The sequence below is a fragment of the Somniosus microcephalus genome, chromosome 1 (assembly GCF_052327205.1).
Source record: "Somniosus microcephalus isolate GS21.2 chromosome 1, FLI_Smic_1.0, whole genome shotgun sequence".
Taxonomy (NCBI): Eukaryota; Metazoa; Chordata; class Chondrichthyes; order Squaliformes; family Somniosidae; genus Somniosus; species Somniosus microcephalus.
Window position 1 is genome coordinate 225,223,344 of NC_140987.1, and position 22,573 is coordinate 225,245,916.

Genomic DNA, 22,573 nt, shown 5'->3' on the forward strand with positions numbered 1-22,573 from the left:
GTGTGTGTGAGGGAGGGGGGGAGTGTGTGGTGAGGGAGTGTGTGTGTGAGGGAGGGGGGGAGTGTGTGTGTGAGGGAGGGGGGGAGTGTGTGTGTGAGGGAGGGGGGGAGTGTGTGTGTGAGGAGGGGGGAGTGTGTGTGTGAGGGAGGGGAGTGGTGTGTGTGAGGGAGGGGGAGTGGTGTGTGTGAGGGAGGGGGGAGTGTGTGTGTGAGGGAGGGGGGAGTGTGTGTGTGAGGGAGGGGGGAGTGTGGTGTGAGGGAGGGGGGAGTGTGTGTGTGAGGGAGGGGGGGAGTGTGTGTGTGAGGGAGGGGGGAGTGTGTGTGTGTGAGGGGGGGGGGAGGGGGTGTGTGTGTGAGGGGGGGGGAGTGTGTGTGTGAGGGAGAGGGGGAGTGTGTGTGTGAGGGAGAGGGGGGAGTGTGTGTGTGAGGGAGGGGGGAGTGTTGTGTGTGTGAGGGAGGGGGGGAGTGTGTGTGTGAGGGAGGGGGAGTGTGTGTGTGAGGGAGGGGGGAGTGTGTGTGTGAGGGAGGGGGAGTGAGTGTGTGAGGAGGGGGGAGTGTGTGTGTTGGGAGGGGGGAGTGTGTGTGTGAGGAGGGGGAGTGTGTGTGTGAGGGAGGGGGGAGTGTGTGTGTGAGGGAGGGGGAGTGTGTGTGTGAGGGAGGGGGGAGTGTGTGTGTGAGGGAGGGGGAGTGTGTGTGTGAGGGAGGGGGGAGTGTGTCTGTAGTGAGGGAGTGTTGAGGAGGGGGGAGTGTGTGTGTGTGAGGAGGGGGGAGTGTGTGTGTGAGGGAGGGGGGAGTGTGAGTGTGTGTGTGAGGAGGGGGGAGTGTGTGTGTGAGGGAGGGGGAGTGTGTGTGTGAGGGAGGGGGGGTGTGTGTGTGTGAGGGAGAGGGGAGTTTGTGTGTGAGGGAGGGGGGGAGTGTGTGTGTGAGGGAGGGGGGGAGTGTGTGTGTGAGGGAGGGGGGAGTGTGTGTGTGAGGGAGGGGGAGGGTGTGTGTGAGGGGGGGGGGAAGTGTGTGTGAGGGAGGGGCGGGGGGAGTGTTTTTGGCATGTTTATTTTTTTTACATGTTCAATAAAACTGACTAAATAACCTCATTAGCCTCTCTTCCCCCTCCAGTCGCTCTCTCTCTTCCCCCCCAGTCGTTCTCTCTCTTCCCCCCCAGTCGCTCTCTCTTCTTCCCCAGTCACTCTCTCTCTTCCCCCCCAGTCGCTCTCTCTCTTCCCCCCCAGTCGATCTCTCTCTTCCCCCCCAAGTCGCTCTCTCTCATCCCCCCCAGTCACTCTCTCTCTTCCCCCCCCCAGTCGCTCTCTCACTTCCCCCCAGTCACTCTCTCTCTGATGTGCCTCAATAAATCCGAGACTCGATGTTAGCGAAACAAAACAAGGCTTTTATTGACTTAGAAGGTAACACACAGAGGAGAATGTATCTTCCATCCAGAGGTCTGCCATATTGGATGTGCTGCAGGCTGGGCCAGCTTACATAGGAGCCAGGTATGGGCGGAGCCCTACACACAGTACAATACAATGGAAATGAAACTGAAACCAACCACAGTCACAGGCAGAGAAATACTGATGAGTGATGAATGGAATATTTCATCACATACTCTTCCCCCCCCAGTCGCTCTCTCTCTTCCCCCCCAGTCGCTCTCTCTCTTCCCCCCCCAGTCGCTCTCTCTCTTCCCCCCCAGTCGCTCTCTCTCTTCCCCCCCAGTCGCTCTCTCTCTTCCCCCCAGTCGCTCTCGCTCTTCCCCCCAGTCGCTCTCTCTCTTCCCCCCCAGTCGCTCTCTCTCTTCCCCCCCCAGTCGCTCTCTCTCTTCCCCCCCAGTCGCTCTCTCTCTTCCCCCCCCCAGTCGCTCTCTCTCTTCCCCCCCAGTCGCTCTCCTCTCTTCCCCCCCAGTCGCTCTCTCTCTTCCCCCCCAGTCGCTCTCTCTCTTCCCCCCCAGTCACGCTCTCTCTTCACCCCCAGTCGTTCTCTCTCTTTCCCCCCCCCCGTCGCTCTCTCTCCTTCCCCCCCGTCGCTCTCTCTCTTCCCCCCCAGTCGCTCTCTCTCTCTCTTCCCTCCCCCAGTCGCTCTCTCTCTCTCTTCCGCCCCCCCCCACCCCCCCCCCAGTCGCTCTCTCTCTCTCTCTCCAACAACAACATGCCCTCAAAAAAGCCTCGGCACCCCCAGCTAGTTATTTTATATATATAAATAAAAGGATAGTGGTGTCTGTCTGTCTGTCTGTTTGTCCGGGCATCACTCAAAGTTATAGAGCGTACCTACACATATGTTATATCAAAAGAAAGGTTATGATTAGGAGGCTGTCCTAGGCATAATTACTTTTTGGTCAGACAAAGATTGTTCGGACAGTAGACAAAAAACTTTCAAAAGTCCGCTCATTAGCGGTTGGCCAATCATACGGGGAAAATCCGCTCATTAGCATTGAGTGACGTGAAGGTTGACCAATCCTATGGGGGGAACGCGCTGCGTCACGGGGGGGCGTTTCATAGCGTGTGTGGGCGGGGCCTAATCTTTCAAACTGCCGTTAATTCTGCCATCTTTACCTCAGCTTTTACTTTTATTCACATTTTGTGCTTAAAAACCTGGGCCTAGAAATTCAGTGCCCTTAGCACCGATTTTGCGGCGCTAGAGGGCCTAGCGCTGCAATTGGCGCCGGTTCCTAAATTGCCTGGGGCCCTTCCGCGGCGGTAGACCGGTAGCGCTGCGCCGGCACCGATGACGTCATCGGTGTGCGCAGTGTCCCGGTTGCCGTTGTAACCCGGCCCCAAGCCGAAATTCAGTTGCGGCCGCCTCGCCAGTGGCAGCCGCAACTAAGACTCCGGCAAACGAGTGTTGCCGGAGCCTGCGCCAGCGCTTTAAGGAGGCGCGGTGGCCGGCCGCTTTCCCGCCGGCCGCCTGCCCGCAGCTCCCTCCCCGGACTTCTCCCCCCCCCCACCCCGGAACAGATGCAAGCCCGGCACTTGTCCGAGGTGCCGGGCTCATTTTTGAAGAGATTTGCGCAGGCCGCAGCCGGGTGCAGGCAGCTCCTCCTTAACGGAAGGAGGAGGCCTGCACTTCCCGAGCCTGCCGCACAGCAGCGGGCGCCGCAGCGCCGGAATAGCGCCGCAATGCGGCGCGTTGCGCCAGTTTTCAGGCGCTAAAAACCCTTCAGTAGCGCCGGCAGCCGTTTGGGCGCGGCGCTACTGAATTTTTGGCGCGCGCAAAGGGACTTAGCGCCGGCGCTAACTTCCGGCGCTAAAGCCCTGGCGCAGCGCAAACTCAATTTCTAGGCCCTGAACTTTAATACAGGGAACTAAGGAAAAGAGCAAATTAATTCACTTTTAAATAGTATTTAGGAACAGTTAGAAATGAAGTGATCCATTTCAAGTATGAAGGAACTCAGTTGTCTTCCAGGGAAGGTCTCCCCACCTTGTGGAGCTGGAGGCCCCAGCCGGGCTTTCCCACCCTCGGCCCGGTCCTCAGTTCCGTTTGCGGCCCGGGACTCGGGCTTTCCCCCCCTCAGCCCGGTCCGGGGCTCGGCTCCGTTTGCGCCCACGGGCCGGGGACTCGGCCTTTCCCCCCCTCGGCCCGGTCCCGGGGCTCGGCTCCGTTTGCGGCCGCTGGCCGGGTACTCGGCCTTTCCCCCCCTCGGCCCGGTCCCGGGGCTCGGCTCCATTTGCGGCCGCGGGCCGGGGACTCGGCCTTTCCCCCCCTCGGCCCGGTCCCAGGGCTCAGCTCAGTGTCCGGGCCTGAGGCGCTAGGGAGGGAGAGGGAGGGAGGGAGAGGGGAGGGAGAGAGGAGGGAGTGACAGAGAGGAAAGCAGGGAGAGACAGGGGGGAGGGAGAGAGAGAGGGGGAGGGAGGGAGAGAGGCAAGGAGAGGAGAGGGGAGAGGGAGGAGGAGGGGAGAGGGAGGAGAGGGGAGAGGGAGGGAGGGAGAGGAGAGCAGGGGAGGAGGGGGAGAGGGGAGAGACAGGGGCAGGGAGAGAGAGAGAGGGGCAGGGAGAGAGAGGGGGAGGGAGAGAGAGAGGGTGAGGGAGGGGAAAGCGTGAGGGGGTGGGAGAGGGAGGGAGAGCTCGCCTTCTTCCTTCCTTCCTTCCTTCCTTCGCAGGGGTCCATCGGGCCAGGCCTGAGGCGTTCCTTCTCCCCCTCTCTCTCCAGGCTAATCCCGAACTAAATCCAGCAGTCTCTCTCTCTCTCTTCCCCCCACCCCGTCTCTCTCTTCTCCCCCCAGTCTCTCTCTCTCTCTTCCCCCCCGTCTCTCTCTTCTCCCCCCAGTCTCTCTCTCTCTCTCTCGCCCCCCAGTCTCTCTCTCTCTCTTCCCCCAGTCTCTCTCCCCCGTCTCTCTCTCTCTCTTCCCCCCAGTCTCTCTCTCTCTCTCTTCACCCCAGTCAATTCAATTCAATTCAATTCAAATTGCTTTATTGGCATGACAAGATACATCTTATGTTGCCAAAGCACAGAAATACATGTATGATTGACCACATAAACACCAATCTAGACATACAGTGTATAGACAAGTATACCCATGTATACATAGATATACACACATATAATATGCATATAATCTTTTCTTAGATTTAATGGTCACTGGTTGTCCCTCTGCTTGTGGCAAGCTGTAACATAGTTTGCCGCTATAGTTACACATTTTTTCTGTTCCCCCAATAGATATGGGAGTTTTTGGTGGTCATTCAAATTTTTGAATTCAGGGCATATTTTTGTGAATTTTGGGTCGAAATTCTCCCTCATGTCCTGATAGTTTCCACAAGTTGTGAGGAAGTGCATCTCTGTCTCCACCACTCCCTGACTGCAGTGAGAGCATATCCTGTCCTCTCTGGGCAGCCAGGTCTGCCTGTGTCTGCCTTTTTTGATGGCCAGGCTATGTTCACTAAGTCTGTACATTGTCAAGGCTTTTCTCAGTTTGCTATCCTTTACCATGGTCAGGTATTCATCCATGGTGTATTGTCTGTTTAGGGCCAAATAGCAATCGAGTTTGTTTTGGGTTTTTGTCGTTTCTGTCCAATAGGTCAAATATTTTTCCTTTTGTTTAGTGATAATTGTGTTGGGTCGAATTTCTCTGTGCTAGGATGTCACTGTCCTGGGGCTGGTTATTATTAGTAGTGTTGGTAGTTAATTCACTGGGTGATATACCTATCAATTCCTCCAATAAAAGGCGAAGAGTTACGAAGGTGACTAAAGGTTTTTATTGACTAAATAACAGAGCCCACTCTCGTGGGTGATCCGATCCAAGCAGGAGGAATACCAGCCAGTCGCTCACCTTTATACCTGGCCTGGTGGGTGGAGCCAAGGCGGAGTCGGCAGTGGTCATCCCAGGTATAGCAGTGTGGCAAGAGGCGACCTCGTACCGTGATACAATAGTGGTCAGTGATACAGTTATAACGAACAGTGGTGAACAGTGCTAACTACTAACAGTGATACGATAGTGAACGTGGTTTACCACATTCACCCCTTGTTTAGAATTAAGTCCGGCGGGGTGAAGTGTACTACCAATTCTGGTAGGTCAGTCTGTCCGGAGGCTTCGTAAGCCTCTCCGATCGCCGCAGCGGTGGTGTTGCCTTATCCGGTGCTGGTGCCTTATCCGGTGTTGATGCTGGTGTTTGCGTGGTCGGCGAGGGCTCGTGGGGTTCCGGCATGCCGTCTACCTGGACTGAGGTTGGGGGGGGTGGTGGCGGTGTTTCCGGATCGGCTGAGGGTGCGAGGTCTCGTAGGGAGACAGTGTCCTCCCGCCCGTCTGGGTACGCCACGTAGGCGTACTGGGGGTTGGCGTGCAGGAGGTTCACCCTCTCGACCAGGGGGTCCGTTTTATGGGTCCTCACGTGTTTCCGCAGCCAGACCGGCCCCGGGGCGGTCAGCCAGGTTGGTAGAGTGGTTCCCGTAGTCGACTTCCTGGGGAAAACGAACATTCGTTCATGGGGGGTGGTGTTAGTGGCCGTGCAAAGTAATGACCGGATGGAGTGCAGCGCTGTCGGGAGGACTTCTTGCCAGCGGGAGGTTGGGAGGCCCTTAGACTTTAAGGCTAAGAGGACGGCCTTCCATACCGTCGCGTTCTCTCTTTCCACCTGACCGTTACCTCTGGGGTTGTAGCTGGTGGTCCTGCTTGCTGCAATACCTCTCTCTAGGAGGAATTGCCGGAGTTCCTCGCTCATGAAGGAGGAGCCCCGGTCGCTGTGTATATAGTTCGGGAACCCGAACAAGGCGAAGAGGGCATTCAGGCACTTAATGACCGTGCTACTGGTCATGTCGGGGCAGGGGAAGGCAAAGGGGAAACGGGAGTACTCATCAACGATGTTGAGGAAGTACACATTACGGTCAGAGGACGGGAGGGGCCCCTTAAAGTCGATGCTCAGGCGCTCGAAGGGGCGGGTGGCCTTGATCAGGCTTGCTCGGTCCGGCCTATAGAAGTGCGGTTTGCACTCCGCACAGGTCTGGCAGTTCCTGGTCATGGTCCTGACCTCCTCGATGGAGTAGGTCAGGTTGCGGGCCTTAATGAAATGGTAGAGTCTGGTGACTCCGGGGTGGCAGAGCTGGTCGTGGAGGGTCTGAAGCCTATCGATATGCGCGCTGGCGCATGTCATTCGTGAAAGGGCATCAGGGGATTCGTTCAGCTTGCCTGGCCGGTACAAGATCTCATAATCGTAGGTGGAGAGCTCGATTCTCCATCTCAAAATCTTGTCATTCTTGATTTTGCCCTTCAGCTTGTTATTAAACATGAAAGCCACCGAACGCTGGTCGGTGAGGAGGGTAAATCGTTTGCCTGCCAGGTAGTGCCTCCAGCGCCGTACTGCCTCCACGATCGCCTGGGCCTCTTTCTCGACCGACGAATGTCGGATCTCGGGGCCCTGTAGGGTCCTTGAGAAGAAGGCCACTGGCCTCCCCTCCTGGTTTAGGGTGGCGGCTAAGGCGAAGTCGGATGCGTCGGTCTCCACCTGAAAGGGGATGGACTCGTCCACTGCGTGCATCGTGGCCTTGGCTATGTCTCCCTTAATGAGGGAGAAGGCCGCGCACGCCTCCTCCGTGAGGGGGAAGGAAGTGGCTTTCAGGAGGGGTCTGGCTTTGTCCGCGTAATTGGGTACCCATTGGGCATAGTAGGCGAAAAGCCCCAGGGTTCTCCTAAGTGCTTTAGGGCAGTGGGGGAGGGGTAGCTCCATGAGGGGGCGCATTCTTTCTGGGTCGGGGCCGATGATTCCGTTCTCCACTACGCAGCCGAGGATGGCAAGGCGCGTGGTGTTAAACACGCATTTCTCCTTATTGTAGGTGAGGTTCAGCCGTTGGGCCGTACGGAGGAATTTCTCCAGATTCGCGTCATGTTCCTGCCGGTCGCGGCCGCAGATAGTGACGTTATCTAGGTAGGGGAATGTAGCCTGCAGTTCGTTCTGGTCAACCATCTGGTCCATCTCCCTTTGGAAGACCGAGACCCCATTAGTGACACCGAAGGGGACCCTAAGGAAGTGGTATAGGCGCCCATTCGCCTCGAAGGCGGTATACTGGCGGTCCTCAGGGTGGATAGGGAGTTGGTGGTAGGCCGACTTCAGGTCGATGGTCGAGAATACTTTATACTGTGCAATCTGATTGACCATGTCAGATATGCGGGGGAGGGGGTATGCGTCCAGCTGGGTATATCTGTTTATGGTCTGGCTGTAGTCGATGACCAGGCGGTTTTTATCGCCGGTCTTTACGACTACGACCTGGGCACGCCAGGGGCTGCTGTTCCCCTCGATAATGCCCTCTTTCAGGAGGCGCCGCACCTCAGAGCTAATGAAGGCTCTGTCCCCGGCGCTATACCGCCTGCTCTTGGTAGCGACGGGTTTGCAGTCAGGGGTAAGGTTAGCAAACAGAGAGGGTGGCGGGACCTTGAGGGTGGAGAGGCTGCAGGTGTTACGCGGTGGGCGGTTTAACGTTTGCTGGTTGTTGACTGTGAGTGGGGGGAGGGGTCCACCGTATGCTAGGGTTACGCTTTGGAGGTGGGATTGGAAGTCCAGCCCTAGTAGGACGGCAGCGCAGAGATGGGGGAGGACGAGGAGTTTAAAGTTTTTATACTCCGTGCCCTTAACCGACAGGGTCACGACACAGTAGCCGCTGATGTCCGTGGCGTGGGACCTCGATGCCATCGAGATTCGGCTGCGCGTTGGTAGGACAGAGAGGGAGTAGTGGCTCACCGTGTCTGGGTGGATGAAGCTCTCCGTGCTTCCGCTGTCGAACAGGCAGGTCGTGGCGTGGCCGTTCACTTTGATGTCCATCATTGACTTGGACAGATGGTGCGGGCGGGCTTGGTCCAGGGTGACGGAAGCTAGTGTGTAGCTGAGCGAGTCGTTGTCATCTGCGGGCGAGGCGGTCGGGCGTGGTGAGTAAAATGGCGTCTCCCACGAGGTAGGGCCCCATGAGGCACTATTGGGGTCGGTTGCCTTAATCAAAGATGGCCGCCCCCATGACTCATGTGTGGGGATGCTGGCCTCAGTTGCCCTAAACAAAGATGGCCGCCCCCATGACTCATGTGTGGGGATGCTGGCCTCAGTTGCCCTAAACGAAGATGGCCGCCCCCATAGTTCGCATGCGGCACTGCTGGCCTCTGAGGATCCGCTCCTGCAGGCCTTGGAGAAGCGGCCTTTCTTCAGGCAGGTTTTACATATGGAGTTCTTGGCTGGGCAGCGCAACCTCGGGTGCTTCTCCTGGCCACAAAAAAAACAGCCGGCGGCCCGATCGCGGATGCCCGATGTCGGGGCCGGTGCCGGGGGTGGCGGGGCCGGTCGGGTCCGGGACGCCGACGCAGAGGTAGGTCCCGGGGGCGGCGCTGGGAAGGGTGCTGTGGTAGGGGTCGGGCCCGAGTCCCAGGGTCGCGAGCAGTACCTGGTGAATGCTTCCTGATCTTGGTGGGCCACTTCCAGGGAGATAGCGAGGGCTTCAGCTTTTTCCATGCTGAGGTCTTTAGCTTCCAGCAGTCTTTGCCGTGAGTACTCGGACCGTAGGCCTTTCAGGAATGCGTCGCGGATATTATCTTCAGTATTTTCGGCTGCCGACACCGATTTAAAGTCACAGTTCCTGGCGAGTGCATATAGCGCCTGTGAGAATTCGGCTACTGATTCTCCTGGCTGTTGCAGCCGTGATCTTAGGAGGTGCCTAGCGTACATGTAGTTTACCGGGGTCCGGTACTTCTGTTTCAGCAGGTTGATGGCGGTCTCGTAGGTAGTCATGTCCTCGATGAGAGTGTATACTCTCGGGCTCAGTTGTGCCTGCAGGACACTTAGTTTGGATGCCTGAGGGACGCTGGATTCTCTCAGGTATGATTCGAAGCAGACCAGCCAGTGTTTAAAGTCTGCGGCTGAGTTTGCTGCTCGTGGGTTCAGGTCCAGGTACGGCGGTCTGAGGGCTCGCAGCCAAGCTGGCTGGTGTGGCTGTGCTCCTGGGAGCTGCGCTGGTGGCTCCTCCGCCGGTTGTGACTCGTTGTCGGACATCATTAAATTTAGTCAATAAAATTGATATACCTATCAATTCCTCCAATAAAAGGCGAAGAGTTACGAAGGTGACTAAAGGTTTTTATTGACTAAATAACAGAGCCCACTCTCGTGGGTGATCCGATCCAAGCAGGAGGAATACCAGCCAGTCGCTCACCTTTATACCTGGCCTGGGGGGTGGAGCCAAGGCGGAGTCGGCAGTGGTCATCCCAGGTATAGCAGTGTGGCAAGAGGCGACCTCGTACCGTGATACAATAGTGGTCAGTGATACAGTTATAACGAACAGTGGTGAACAGTGCTAACTACTAACAGTGATACGATAGTGAACGTGGTTTACCACACTGGGTCCCAGGACTAGTTGACTGAGGGGATTCTTCTCTATGATCATCTCTTGGCATTTCAAGACTTCGTAATGATAGCAGTGGGGGTTGCTCAATTTTCAGTGTTTCCAAAATTTGATGGCTCGTTTTTGGATATTAATTAGTAGTGGATATTGGCCTAGTTCTGCCCTGCATGCATTGTTTATGGTTTTCCTCTGAGTCCGGAGGATACTTTTACAGAATTCTGCATGCAGGATCTCAATTGGGTGTTTGTCCCATTTTGCGAATTCTTGTTGTGTTAGCGGACCCCACACCTCACTGCCATAGAGTGCAATTGGTTCAATTACTGATTTAAAAATTTTGAGCCAAATGCCAATTGGAATTTCTATTTGGATTGACTTTTTAATGGCATAGAAAGCCCTTCTTGCTTTCTCTTTCAGCTCATTCACAGCCAAATGAAAGTTTCCCGTAGAACTGATTTTTAAGCCTAAGTATGTGTAATTTGTAGTTTGTTCAATTTTAGTTGCTCCTAGTGTGAAGTTTATTCTGGGTCCCTGATGTTTGGATCTTTGCTGGAACACAAGAACATTGTTTTTTTGGGGGTTTATTGTCAGGGCCCAGGTCTGACATAACAACTCTAGCAGATCCAGGTTCTGCAGTAGACCCTCCTCAGTTGGTGAGAGCAGAACCAGGTCATCTGCATAGAGGAGGAATTTAACCTTGGAGTCATATAGGGTGAGGCCAGGTGCTGTAGATTGTTCAAGTAGTTTTGCCAATTCATTTATGTAAATATTAAAGAGTGTCGGTGAGCTAGGTGAGCCCTGTGCCATGCCATGCCCCTGTGAGAAATATTTTGTTTGTTTGTCTCCAATTTTAACTGCACATTTATTGTTTGTATACATTGATTTAATTACATCATATGTTTTTCCCCCTACACCACTTTCAATAAGTTTTAAGAATAGACCGTCGTGCCAAATAGAATCGAAAGCCTTCTGGAAATCTATAAAGCAGGCAAAAATTTTGCTTTTGTTTTGGTGAACATGTTTGTCAATTAGGGTGTGTAGGGTGAAAATATGGTCCGATGTTATATAATTTGGTAAGAATCCAATTTGGCTTTTACTCAAGACATTGTGCTCCTCAAGGAAGTTTATAAGTCTTTGGTTTATGATACTACAGAATACCTTCCCCAGGTTACTGTTCACACAGATGCCTCGATAGTTATTTGGGTCAACTTTGTCTCCACTTTTGTATATGGGCGTTATGAGTCCTTTGTTCCAGATATCAGGGAAGTAACCAACACTCAGAGCCAAGTTGAAGAGTTTTAGGATAACCAATTTCATTTTATCATCAGTGTGTATAATCATCTCGTTTAGGATGCCATCTGCACTGCAAGCTTTTCTTGGTCGCAGGTCCTTGAATTTTTCAAATAGCTCTTTTTCAGTTATTGGGTGGTCTAATGGGTTTTGGTAGTCTTTTATGGCCAGTTCGAGCTTTTCCAATTCTTTGCATATTAGATCTTGCTCTGGGCTTAGTGTGTTTTTCTGGTATAATTTTTCAAAATGGTTTTCCCATATGTCTCCATTTTGAATGGGCAATTCGTCGTGTTGCTTTTTGTGTAATGTATTCCAGTTGTCCCAGAAACAATTAGAATCGATAGATTCCTTAATGGAGCTGAATTTATTCTTAATATACTGTTCTTTCTTGGCTCTGAGTGTGTTTTTATATTGTGTTAGTGCCTGACAATAAGTAAGGCGTAGTTCCTCGTTTTCTGGTTGTCTGTGTTTTTGGTTTGATATTTTTCTGAGTTTTTTCCTCATGTTATGACAGTCTGAATCAAACCATTTTTCGTGGTTTTGTGTTTTGGGTTTACTCTTGCGAGATATCAAGTTCGACATTGTTGCCAAATTATCAGAAATATTATTTAGGTTATTCACTGCCAGGTTTACGCCTTCTTTATTGTGAGTGTATGTGTTTTCCAGAAAGGTGTCCAAGAGGGATTGAGTTGATTGGCTGTTAATTGCTTTCTGGTATTTTTCCGTACTGTTTTGGGCCCATCTGTAGGATTTTTTAATGTTGTACAGCTTACTGGGCTGTGTTTCTGTGTTGGTTGTTTCTGTCCTTTTAAGATACGCAGTAATTTGGCTGTGATCTGACAGTGGTGTTAGTGGTTTGACTGTGAATGCTCTGAAAGAGGATGGGTCCAGATCTGTAATCATTTAGTCTACGGTGCTGATGCCAAGAGGTGAAGAATAGGGCGATCTTCCTAGGGAGTCTCCTATGAACCTACCATTGACGATGTACAGACCCAGGCTTCGACAGAGCTGCAGGAGCTGCTTTCCATTTGCATTTATCTGTTTCTCTCTCTCTCTCTCCCCCCCAGTCTCTCTCTCTCTCTCCCCCCCAGTGTCTCTCTCTCTCTCTCCCCCCAGTCTCTCTCTCTCTCTCCCCCCAGTCTCTCTCTCTCTCTTCCCCCCAGTCTCTCTCTCGCTCTCTCCTCCCCAGTCTCTCTCTCTCTCCCCCCAGTCTCTCTCTCCCCTGCAGTCTCGCTCTCTCTCCCCCCAGTCTCTCTCTCTCTCTCTCTCTCTCTTCCCCCAGTCTCTCTCTCCCCCCCAGCCTCTCTCTCTCTCCCCCCCAGCCTCTCTCTCTCTCCCCCCCAGTCTCTCTCTCTCTCCCCCCCAGTCGCTCTCTCCCCCCCAGTCGCTCTCTCCCCCCCAGTCGCTCTCTCCCCCCAGTTTCTCTCTCCCCCCCGTCTCACTCTTCTCCCCCCAGTCTCTCTCTCAATCCCCGGGCCTCTCTCCCTCCCCCCCCCAGTCTCTCTCTCTCTCTTTCCCTCTCCCTCTCTCTCTCTCTCCTTCCCACACAGACAGACAGACAGACAAACTCATTTATATATATAATAATAATAAAAATTATTTCTACTTTTTTCATAACAACATGCCCTCAAAAAACCCTCGGCACTGCTGGGCACTCCAGCTAGTTAAAATATATAAATCACATTTAATTAGCATTTGTTGGAATATATTAGCAGAGGTTCTGTGCTTCTTCCTGGCTTGTTGAGAATGGAGATTTGAATAGTTCCATCTTAATTTATCACTTTCCATAAGTTTAGATACTCTGTCTATGGATTTCCTAACATTACCTCTCCAAGCATTTTCTGCTGGTTTATAAGGGAGTTGCCTTAATGAGCTGCCTCTTTAAATTCAATACATAGCCACACAAAAGCAACTTGCTTTCATACTTAATTTGAGATGCCTTGGATGTACTTTGAGAAGTCTATTGGCGGAAAACCACGCCTGCCTGAGATTAGTTGCATGTGAAATTACTTTGTCCGGTTTTGACAGAAGTGTCTATCATGAAATAGTAGAGTAGGAGATTTTATATGGATGCATTAATGTGCTCATATGCTAATACTGATAAAGCAGATTTCTCTTCATATATGTTGTGAAGTTGCACAGAAGATAGATGGGAAAATAAACAACTTTTTAATGGAGAGACAGAATAATTTTATACCAAAAAGTAGCATCACTTGGTACATTATCAAGAATGTGCATTCTTACCGAAGAGCATAACATTCATTGATTGCTATTATCTGGAATGCACTGCCTGAAAGAGTTGTGGAAGCAGATTCAATAATAACATTCAAAAGGGAATTGGACAAATATTTGAAAAGGAAATATTTGCAGGGTTATACGGAAAGAGTAGGGGAGTGGGACTAATTGGGTAGCTCTTTCAAAGAGCCGGCACAGGCACAATGGGCTTGAATGGCCACCTTCTGTGCTGTATGATTCTATGATTGATCCAGTTATTTATTTGCTAACATTTTTCCACATCCCTGTAACAGGTGTGTGTTTTGTACCCTTCATTTGTTTAGTTTCTACAACCACATTGGTCACGTCAAATCCAAATGCCACAGCTGCCACAGACACTCCCACCACTCTTAGCTCAACTGGGAAGCCAACAGGTAAGATAACATTTTCTGAGTTATGATCATTCAGCAAGGCTAGCTTTTAGAAAGAAAATGGAACTTGCATTTATATAGCAGAATGTCTCAATACACAATGAATTACTCTGGAAGTGTAATCACTGTTTTGCAGGAAAATACAGCAGCCAATCTGCTCACAGCAACATCTCACAAACAGCATGAAATAATGACTAGCTGAGCTAAAGTGCTTATGATAGTATAGTAAAAGGATGGATGTTGGCCAGGACATCAGGGGAACTCCCTGCTCTTTCTCAAATAGTGCCTTGGGATCCTATACCTCCACCGGACAAGGCCTTAGCTTAACATCTCATCCAAAGGATGGCACTTCTGGCAGTGCAGCTGTTATGTCTGCACACTGGGTTACAGTGCTGCATTAGAGTTACTCTAGCACATGAAGTTTGATACTGCTGTTATCGTTATATTATGTCTGACTGCTAGCACATGAAGTCTGATAGTGCTGTTATCGATATATCATGTCTGACATTGGTGATAGGTATTCAATTGCCTTGGCCTGTAAGAGCAGTTGGATCGGCCATTAAAAACGACATGGGTTGATTTCTACATGCTGTCTTGGGTTATCTTTGCAAACGCAACATTGGGCGACAAGGATGGCTGAAATTTCTCTTCCACCACCTCCTCCCTTTCTTGCACTACCCGGTGAGCCCCTGATCCCATGGGTTTGCTGGTTACAGTCCTTTGAAACCTACCTCATCGCTCTCGGACTAGAAAATGTGAGTACAGCACGGAAAAAGGCATTGTTATCCCATTGCTTGGGAGCGGAGGGCCAGCGTGTTCTTGGGACATTATGGACAGCAGACTCAATACAAACATATGGGGCCAGAAATTCCAGAACGGGGCTTGCAGCGCGTGCAAGCCCCGTATTTGCACTTACCCCGCGCTCCTGCCAATCAGCTCCAGGGACGCCTGCACTTCCAGAAACTGAAACAAGAATCCCGGGCAGCGTATGACGTCACGCCGCCCAGGAGTGCAGCCAGCGCGGACCCAGGAGCGTGCAGTGTAAGTGAGACACGCCCCTTGAGGTCTCAGTTTCACTGGACACGCCCCCAATGTTTCTGTCAAGCTGCTTTGCTTTTTTACATGCAAAGCAGCAGTTTAAATAGGTTTTTGGAAGTTTTTTCAAGATTTTGGTAACTTTTATAAAATTTTTTAAATGTTTACATTATTTTGAGTAATCTGAAGTAGTTTTAAAGAGAATTAAAGCAATTTAAAGACTTTTAAAAGCCCTAAAAGAATTTTTTTAATTCCATTTATTTATTTAGCAATGTCGTCGTCATACGTGTCTTCACACTGTTCCCTTTGGGGAACTGTATGAAGTGGTGGAAGGATTTATGGTCGTGATTAACGCTCATTCCGTGACCATAACCATCTTTGAACCAGCCATTAGGGCGGTTAGTCCTATGGCGGGAGGGTTTTACGGGCTCCCACAAGCTATACAAGGAGGGGGGGCCACCCACACCCACAGACGCAAATATCCCACTGGATGTCAACCCAGAATTTAGAGCCGGAGCTCCGACTCCACTTGCCGGGACTGTCTGGAGCGGGGTTCGAAACCCTACCCAGATCTGGCCCAGCGGCGGGGATCCTACCGCTATGACAAACGCCCAATCCGATTAGCAACGTGAAATGGCAGCATAGGGCTCCAGTCACGGGGAGGGAAAAGGCGCAGGAAACGTATGGGTGTCACCTTTTGTGCGGAGTGGGCCTTTTGCGTAGCAGTAAGCATCCCCTCCGCTGGGCCAGAAGGAGTAGGGTTTTGAACCCCACTCCAGACAGTCCCGGCAAGTGGAGTCGGAGCTCCAACTTTAAATTCTGTGGACATCCAGCGGGATACTTGCGTCCGTGGGTGTTGGTGGCCCCCCCCTCCCTCAGATGGGTTGTGGGAGCCCGTAAAACCCTCCCGCCATAGGACTAACCACCCTAATGGCTGGTTCAAAGATGGTTACGGTCACGGAATGAGCGTTAATTACGGCCATAAATCCTTCCACCACTTCATACAGTTCCCCAAAGGGAACGGTGTGAGGATACGTCCGATGATGACCTCTTGCGCAATGCACCTCCTTGGACCCTCAGTCGCAGATGCGAGGGGGCAAGTTGTGCAAGTGTTAAATTTTTTATTTTATTGACATGTAAAATGTTGGCCCAATAATTCCCTTCCAAATGCGCTAGTACGGTCGGGGTACTTACGCATCTGGCCGGATGAAATGCCGGTTTTCAGCATGCACAGTGCATGTGGGGAAAACCGGCATTTCCTGTCCTCTGAACGAAGGGGTTCAGGGGCAGAACGCGTGCGACTGCACATGCAGCGCGTGCGCAGTATAATTCGCCGCTTTCATTAATGCTTTCAGTGAGGTCCAGTCATTACAACTTACACATGAAAAAAGCATGGGTACAGTTGCTCCAGAGGCTGCGGAGGAAGATATTTCTTATCGTGGAGCTTCTGAAAGTATGTATGTCTGTATATATTCCTTTGCGTGTTATGTATATATTCCTTTACTTATGTGTATGAATGTATTATTTAATTATGACTTTCAGAGAAAGTAACTTATTGGAAAATCATAATTAAAAACATACATTCATAGTAAAGGAATATAAAACATACATACATATACGTAAAGGAATATATGTGGACATACATACATAACTCATTCTCACATTCCATTCACACAGCCACAATTGCTCCTTCTACCTACCGTTCTGAAAACCCTTTAAAAAAAAAAAAAAATTTAACTTTAAAACTTACTTAAAATTTCTTAAAATAACTTCCCTCCCTTTCCCAAACAAAAATATTGCATTTCAAAAGCTCCACGATAAAATATATCTTCCTCCGCAGCCAATGAACCACTTTACACTTGCTTTTTTTCAGTGTAAGTTCTGAGGACTTACCCTCACGGATTTCATGAACGAAATCCACGAAGTTCACTGCGCAAGCGCTGCCTGTGCAGTCGCACGCGCTCGAGGTCTGGAAATGCCGGCGTTCCCCGCATGCGCTGTTCCTGCTGAACGCCGGCATTTCCAACGGCCAGAAGCGTGAGTACACCGAGCGCACTCACGCTTCTGGCCTGGAATTTCTGGCCCATGATGTGGCTGTGGCTCTGCCCCACAAAGTGATCTCCTCCGGCGATTCATTTTTAGACAGCGTCACCAACTCCCCGGCGAGTCTGTGCATCAGTACGTAGCTAATTTGAGGGGGTTAGCTAGCTCGTGCAAGTTCGGTGCACTACAAGATGAGATGGTGCGTGATCAACTAATAAAGCACACCAACAACGTGAGAGTGAGTGAAAGACTGTTACTCGAGTCCGACGATTTGTTGTTGTCACAGGCAGTTAACATTGCCTTTCAAGTGGAGTCTGCAGCCGAATGTGCAGCGAAACTAGCAAGACATCCAGTGAGCGGCTTCTCCAGCGTCCCCTTCCACTCTGAACTCTCACACATGGCTCAGCCACACACACCCAGTGACAGCGCCCTCGGCCCCGACAGCTCTGATACTGTAATGCTCGCGCGACGGCAGCAACGCGCGCTCCCATGGCAACAGTGTGGAAACTGTGAATCTCGTTCACATGCTACCAGAGTGCAGAATTGCCCCGCGCGCGGCCAAGCCTGCCACAATTGTGGAAAACAAAATCACTTTGCAAAGGTCTGCCGCTCTGCCCCGGTTGCTACAAATGAACACTCTCAGTCCTCAAGCACTATAATTCACAACGTGAGCTCTCGGCCAGTAGTGGCTTTCAAGTCATGCACAATTAACCTGAATGATGTGTGCATTCCTCTGTTGTTGGATACTGGTGCCAGTGTCTCACTGCTGAATGTGGACTCATTCAAACATTTGTTCAGCCCCCTGCCACTCTTTGCGCCCTCCACTGCCCTCTGCGGGTATGGTAGTTCGAAAATTGAACCAGTGGGCGCAGTCAACCTCACTGTACGCTATGGGACAAAAGTTATGCCAGATTTTTGTTTTCATGTGGCACACCAAGGAGCTAACCTGATGGGACTGGATCTTTTCACTGACCTGGGTTTTTCTCTCTTGGACACCAGCGGGTCTGCGATTCTGCACATCGCCTCACCGTGGCACCAAACATGGCCAGCACTCTTCGAGGGTCTGGGCTGCCTGACTGCCTTCACCCACCAGCCCATGGTTGACTCCACCGTTACCCCTGTCAGTCAGCCACTGCGCCGCATCCCGCTTGCTCTCCGTGACGGGGTCACAGCTGAACTAAAGCAGCTACTGGAAGCTGGCATCATCGAACCAGTTGATGCATCCCCATGGGTCTCCAACTTGGTGGTCGCAAAGAAAAAGTCAGGTGGTCTACGCGTCTGTATCGATCTTCGAGCAGTGAATAAGGCCGTGATCCCTGACAAATATCCACTGCCCACGCCAGAGGAACTCACAGCGCAGTTCTATGGCTCCATCCTGTTCTCTAAACTGGACCTTTGACAGGGCTATCTACAGGTTCCCCTCCACCCCAGCAGCAGGGACCTCACTGCTTTTGTGACACATGCTGGCGTCTTTCAGTACACCAGGATGCCATTTGGATTTAGCTCGGCACCCAGTTGCTTCCAAAAGGTGATGCCCTCTGTGCTCGCGGGCATTCCTGGGGTGGCCATCTACCTGGATCACATCGTCGTGCATGGGCCCTCGACCTCCACTCACGACGAACGCCTTCACAGAGTTTTCACGGCTCTAGCACTGACCTGGGTTTTTCTCTCTTGGACACCAGCGGGTCTGCGATTCTGCACGTCGCCTCACCGTGGCGCCAAACATGGCCAGCACTCTTCGAGGGTCTGGGCTGCCTGACTGCCTTCACCCACCAGCCCATGGTTGACTCCACCGTTACCCCTGTCATTCAGCCACTGCGCCGCATCCCGCTTGCTCTCCGTGACGGGGCCACAGCTGAACTAAAGCAGCTACTGGAAGCTGGCATCATCGAACCAGTTGATGCATCCCCATGGGTCTCCAACCTGGTGGTCGCAAAGAAAAAGTCAGGTGGTCTACGCGTCTGTATCGATCTTCGAGCAGTGAATAAGGCCGTGATCCCTGACAAATATCCACTGCCCACGACAGCTACCCACTCATCGGTTTTGAACATGTGGAACAGGATCTCATACAGATGCTGCACACGCCTCTCCAAACCACAGTCTCTCTCCAGGAGCTCAAAGAGGCCTCTGAACAGGATCCGGCCCTCTCCCAGCTGCGCACCTTCATCAGAGATGGCTGGCCTCGCAAGGTGCCTGAGGAACTGTCTGCCTACTCCAGAGTTAAAGAGGAGCTCTCCTGCTGGAATGAATCCTGTGTTGCACGTGGGCTCTGCACTGTGGTCCCAAGTGCCCTTCGTGCGCGTGTTTTATCCATGGCGCACGAGGGCCACTTGGGCATAGTGAAGCTCAAATAACGATGCCGAGACCTAGTGTGGTGGCCGGGTATCGACAGGGAAATCAAGGCCCTGGTCAAGGACTGTGCAACCTGCCTTGTAAGTGGCAAGACTGGCCACCAAGCTCCTCCACCCCTGCAACCCCTTGAGAGCAAGGGCATCCGTCACATACGCACAGCGTACTACCACCCCGAGTCAAATGGGGGGGTGGAGCGTTTTAACCAGACACTGAAAAATGGCCTCAGAGCACACCTATCCCAGGGGTGTGCGTTTGACAAGGCCCTCCTCCACACACTGCTGCACTACAGAGCCTCCCAGCATTCCACTACAGGGGTCTCACCCGCATCCCTCATGCTAGGCCGTGAGCTCATGCTGTCCCTTGGCAGGCTCCGCCCCTCGCTAGCTCAGAGTCCTCCTCCACCGGCTCAAGCCACAGTCGCTAGACAGCAGGAGAAGATGAAACTCCGCTTCGACCAGTCGAAGAGGGCCAAGGCGCCCAACATCTCAGTCTCCGATGGGGCCAGAGTCCGCAGGCCTCACCGCAACAATAAGATGGCGTCATTCTGGTCCTCCCCTCTCCAAATCAGCCGCCAACTTGGACCAGCCACTTTCTGCCTCACTGACGGCGCTCGGTGGCATGCCAGCCGCCTTCGGAAGGTGCCAGCACCCCCTGATACGGGATTATGCGGACCTAATCCGCAAGCCTTACCCCCAGAGTGGCGGGATGCACATGTGGCTAAGCCAGCCAACCCTCATGCAGATATTGTGCCTCAGCCTGCTCCTCACCAGTCCCCACTTCGGCCTGCTCTTCACCAGTCCACACCTCGGCCTGTTCGTACACGTTCTCGTCCTGGCCACCTACAGGACTTTGTCACTACATTTCATGTTTGAAATTCTGTGAGGGGGGAGGAAATGTTACGTCTGACATTGGTGATAGGTACTCGATTACCTTGGCCTGAGCACATGGAGTTTGATAGTGCTGTTACCATTGTATTGTGTATAGGTATTCGATTGCTTTTGCCTGGGAGTGTGTGTGTGGAGCAGCCATTAAAAAGCAACATGAACTGAACTCTGCTTACGGCCTCTGGATTATCTTTGCAAACGCAACACCCTGCTCCACGGGCTCAAGCCACAGTCGCTCGACAGCAGGAGAAGATGAAACTCCGCTTCGACCAGTTGAAGAGGGCCAAGGCGCCCAACATCTCAGTCTCCGATTGGGTCAGAGTCCGCAGGCCTCACCACAACAATAAGATGGCGTCATTCTGGTCCTCCCCTCTCCAAATCAGCCGCCAACTTGGACCAGCCACTTTCTGCCTCACTGACAGCTCTCGGTGGCATGCCAGCCGCCTTCGGAAGGTGCTAGCAACCCCCCGATGCAGGATTACACGGATCTAATCCCCATGCCTTACCCCCAGAGTGGCGGGATGCACATGTGGCTCAGCCAGCCAACCCTCAAGCAGATATTGTGCCTCAGCCTGCTCCTCACCAGTCCCCACCTCGGCCTGCTCTTCACCAGTCCCCACCTCGGCCTGTTCGTACACGTTCTCGCCCTGGCCACCTACAGGACTTTGTCACTACATTTCATGTTTGAAATTCTGTGAGGGGGGAGGAAATGTTATGTCTGCACACTGGGTTACAGTGCTGCATTAGAGTTACTCTAGCACATGAAGTTTGATAGTGCTGTTATCGTTATATTATGTCTGACATTGGTGATAGGCACTCGATTGCCTTGGCCTGTAAGAGCAGTTGGATCGGCCATTAAAAACGACATGGGTTGATTTCTACATGCTGTCTTGGGTTATCTTTGCAAACGCAACAGCAGCACTCCCTCAGTACTGCACTGAAGTGTCAGTGGTGATTATACACTCAAGTCCTGGAGTGGGATTCAGAATCAAGGGAATGCTACCACTGAGCCAAGGCTGACATTCAGACTATGGCAGGATTGTCTTTCTGGTCCTATTTAGTTACAAGGCTGAAATATTGGTGTCAATTTTCCAATTTCTCATTCCCAGTGTGAAGCCTTCCCTGCCAGTAGTGCATGTAAGAGAATTGCACCTAGAAAAGACTTGCATTTCGATAGTGCCTTCTGGAGTGCAGTCACTGTTGGAATGTAGGAAACGCGGCAGTCAATTTGTGTACAGCAATGTCTCACAAACAGCAATGATATAAATGGCCAGATAATCTGTTTTAGTGATGTTGGTTGAGGGATAAATATTGGACAGGACACCGGGCAGAACTCCCCTGCTCTTCTTCGAAAAGGCAGAAAGGGCCTTAGTATAATGTCTCATCCAAAAAATAGTGCAGCGCTCCCTCAATATTGCACTGAAGTATCAGTGTAGATGTTGCACTCAAGTCTCTGGAGTGGGACTTGAATAACCTTTGTAACTTAGAGGCAAGAGTCCTACCACAAGGCTCAGTTCCTGATATTCCATCATTAAAATTAATAGTTGGAAAATCAGCAGTTTTGCACAAGTGAAGTCCCAACGTGCAGTTCATATTTAATTTGAGAAGCCTTGGATGTACTTTGAGAAGTCTATTGGGGGAAAACCACGCCTGCCTGAGATTAGTCGCATGTGAAATTACTTTTTCCAGTTTTGACAGAAGTGTCTATCATTAAATAGTAGAGTAGGAGATTTTATCTGGATGCATTAATGTGCTCATATGCTAATACTGATAAAGAGATTTCTCTGTTGTGAGGTTGCACAAAAGATAGATGGGAAAATAAACAACTTCTTACTGGAGAGGCAGAATAATTTTATACCACAAAGTAGCGTCACTTGGTATAATATCAATTATGTGCATTCTTACCGAAGAGCATAACATCTGGAATGCACTGCCTGAAAAGGTGCTGGAAGCAGATTCAATAATAACATTCAAAAGGGAATTGGACAAATATTTGAAAAGGAAATATTTGCAGGGTTATACGGAAAGAGTAGGGGAGTGGGACTAATTGGGTAGCTCTTTCAAAGAGCCGGCACAGGCACAATGGGCTTGAATGGCCACCTTCTGTGCTGTATGATTCTATGATTGATCCAGTTATTTATTTGCTAACATTTTTCCACATCCCTGTAACAGGTGTGTGTTTTGTACCCTTCATTTGTTTAGTTTCTACAACCACATTGGTCACGTCAAATCCAAATGCCACAGCTGCCACAGACACTCCCACCACTCTTAGCTCAACTGGGAAGCCAACAAGTAAGATAACTTTTTCTGAGTTATGATAATTCAGCAAAACTAGCTTTTAGAAAGAAAATGGAACTTGCATTTATATAGCTGGAGTGGGGCTTAAGCCCATGATGTTCTGATTCTGAGTCAAGGGAATGCTGCCACTGAGCCAAGGCTGACATTCAGACTATTGCAGGATTTTCTTTCTGGTCCTCCTTAGTTCCAAGGCTGAAATATTAGTGTCAATTTTCCAATTTCTCACTCCCAGTGTGAAGC

The 22,573-nt window shown here is 51.4% G+C and overlaps 1 protein-coding gene across 1 annotated transcript in view; it reads left to right on the top strand.

Moving 5' to 3' along the window:
* LOC147124644 (transmembrane protease serine 11C-like) overlaps window positions 1–22,573 on the top strand; it is a 59,850-nt gene that overhangs the window by 9,050 nt on the left and 28,227 nt on the right. Inside the window, exons 2-3 of the mRNA XM_085983091.1 lie at window positions 13,635–13,724; window positions 22,238–22,327. Of these exons, the coding sequence (XP_085839217.1) occupies window positions 13,635–13,724; window positions 22,238–22,327 (180 nt within the window). The remainder of the gene's footprint in view (window positions 1–13,634; window positions 13,725–22,237; window positions 22,328–22,573) is intronic.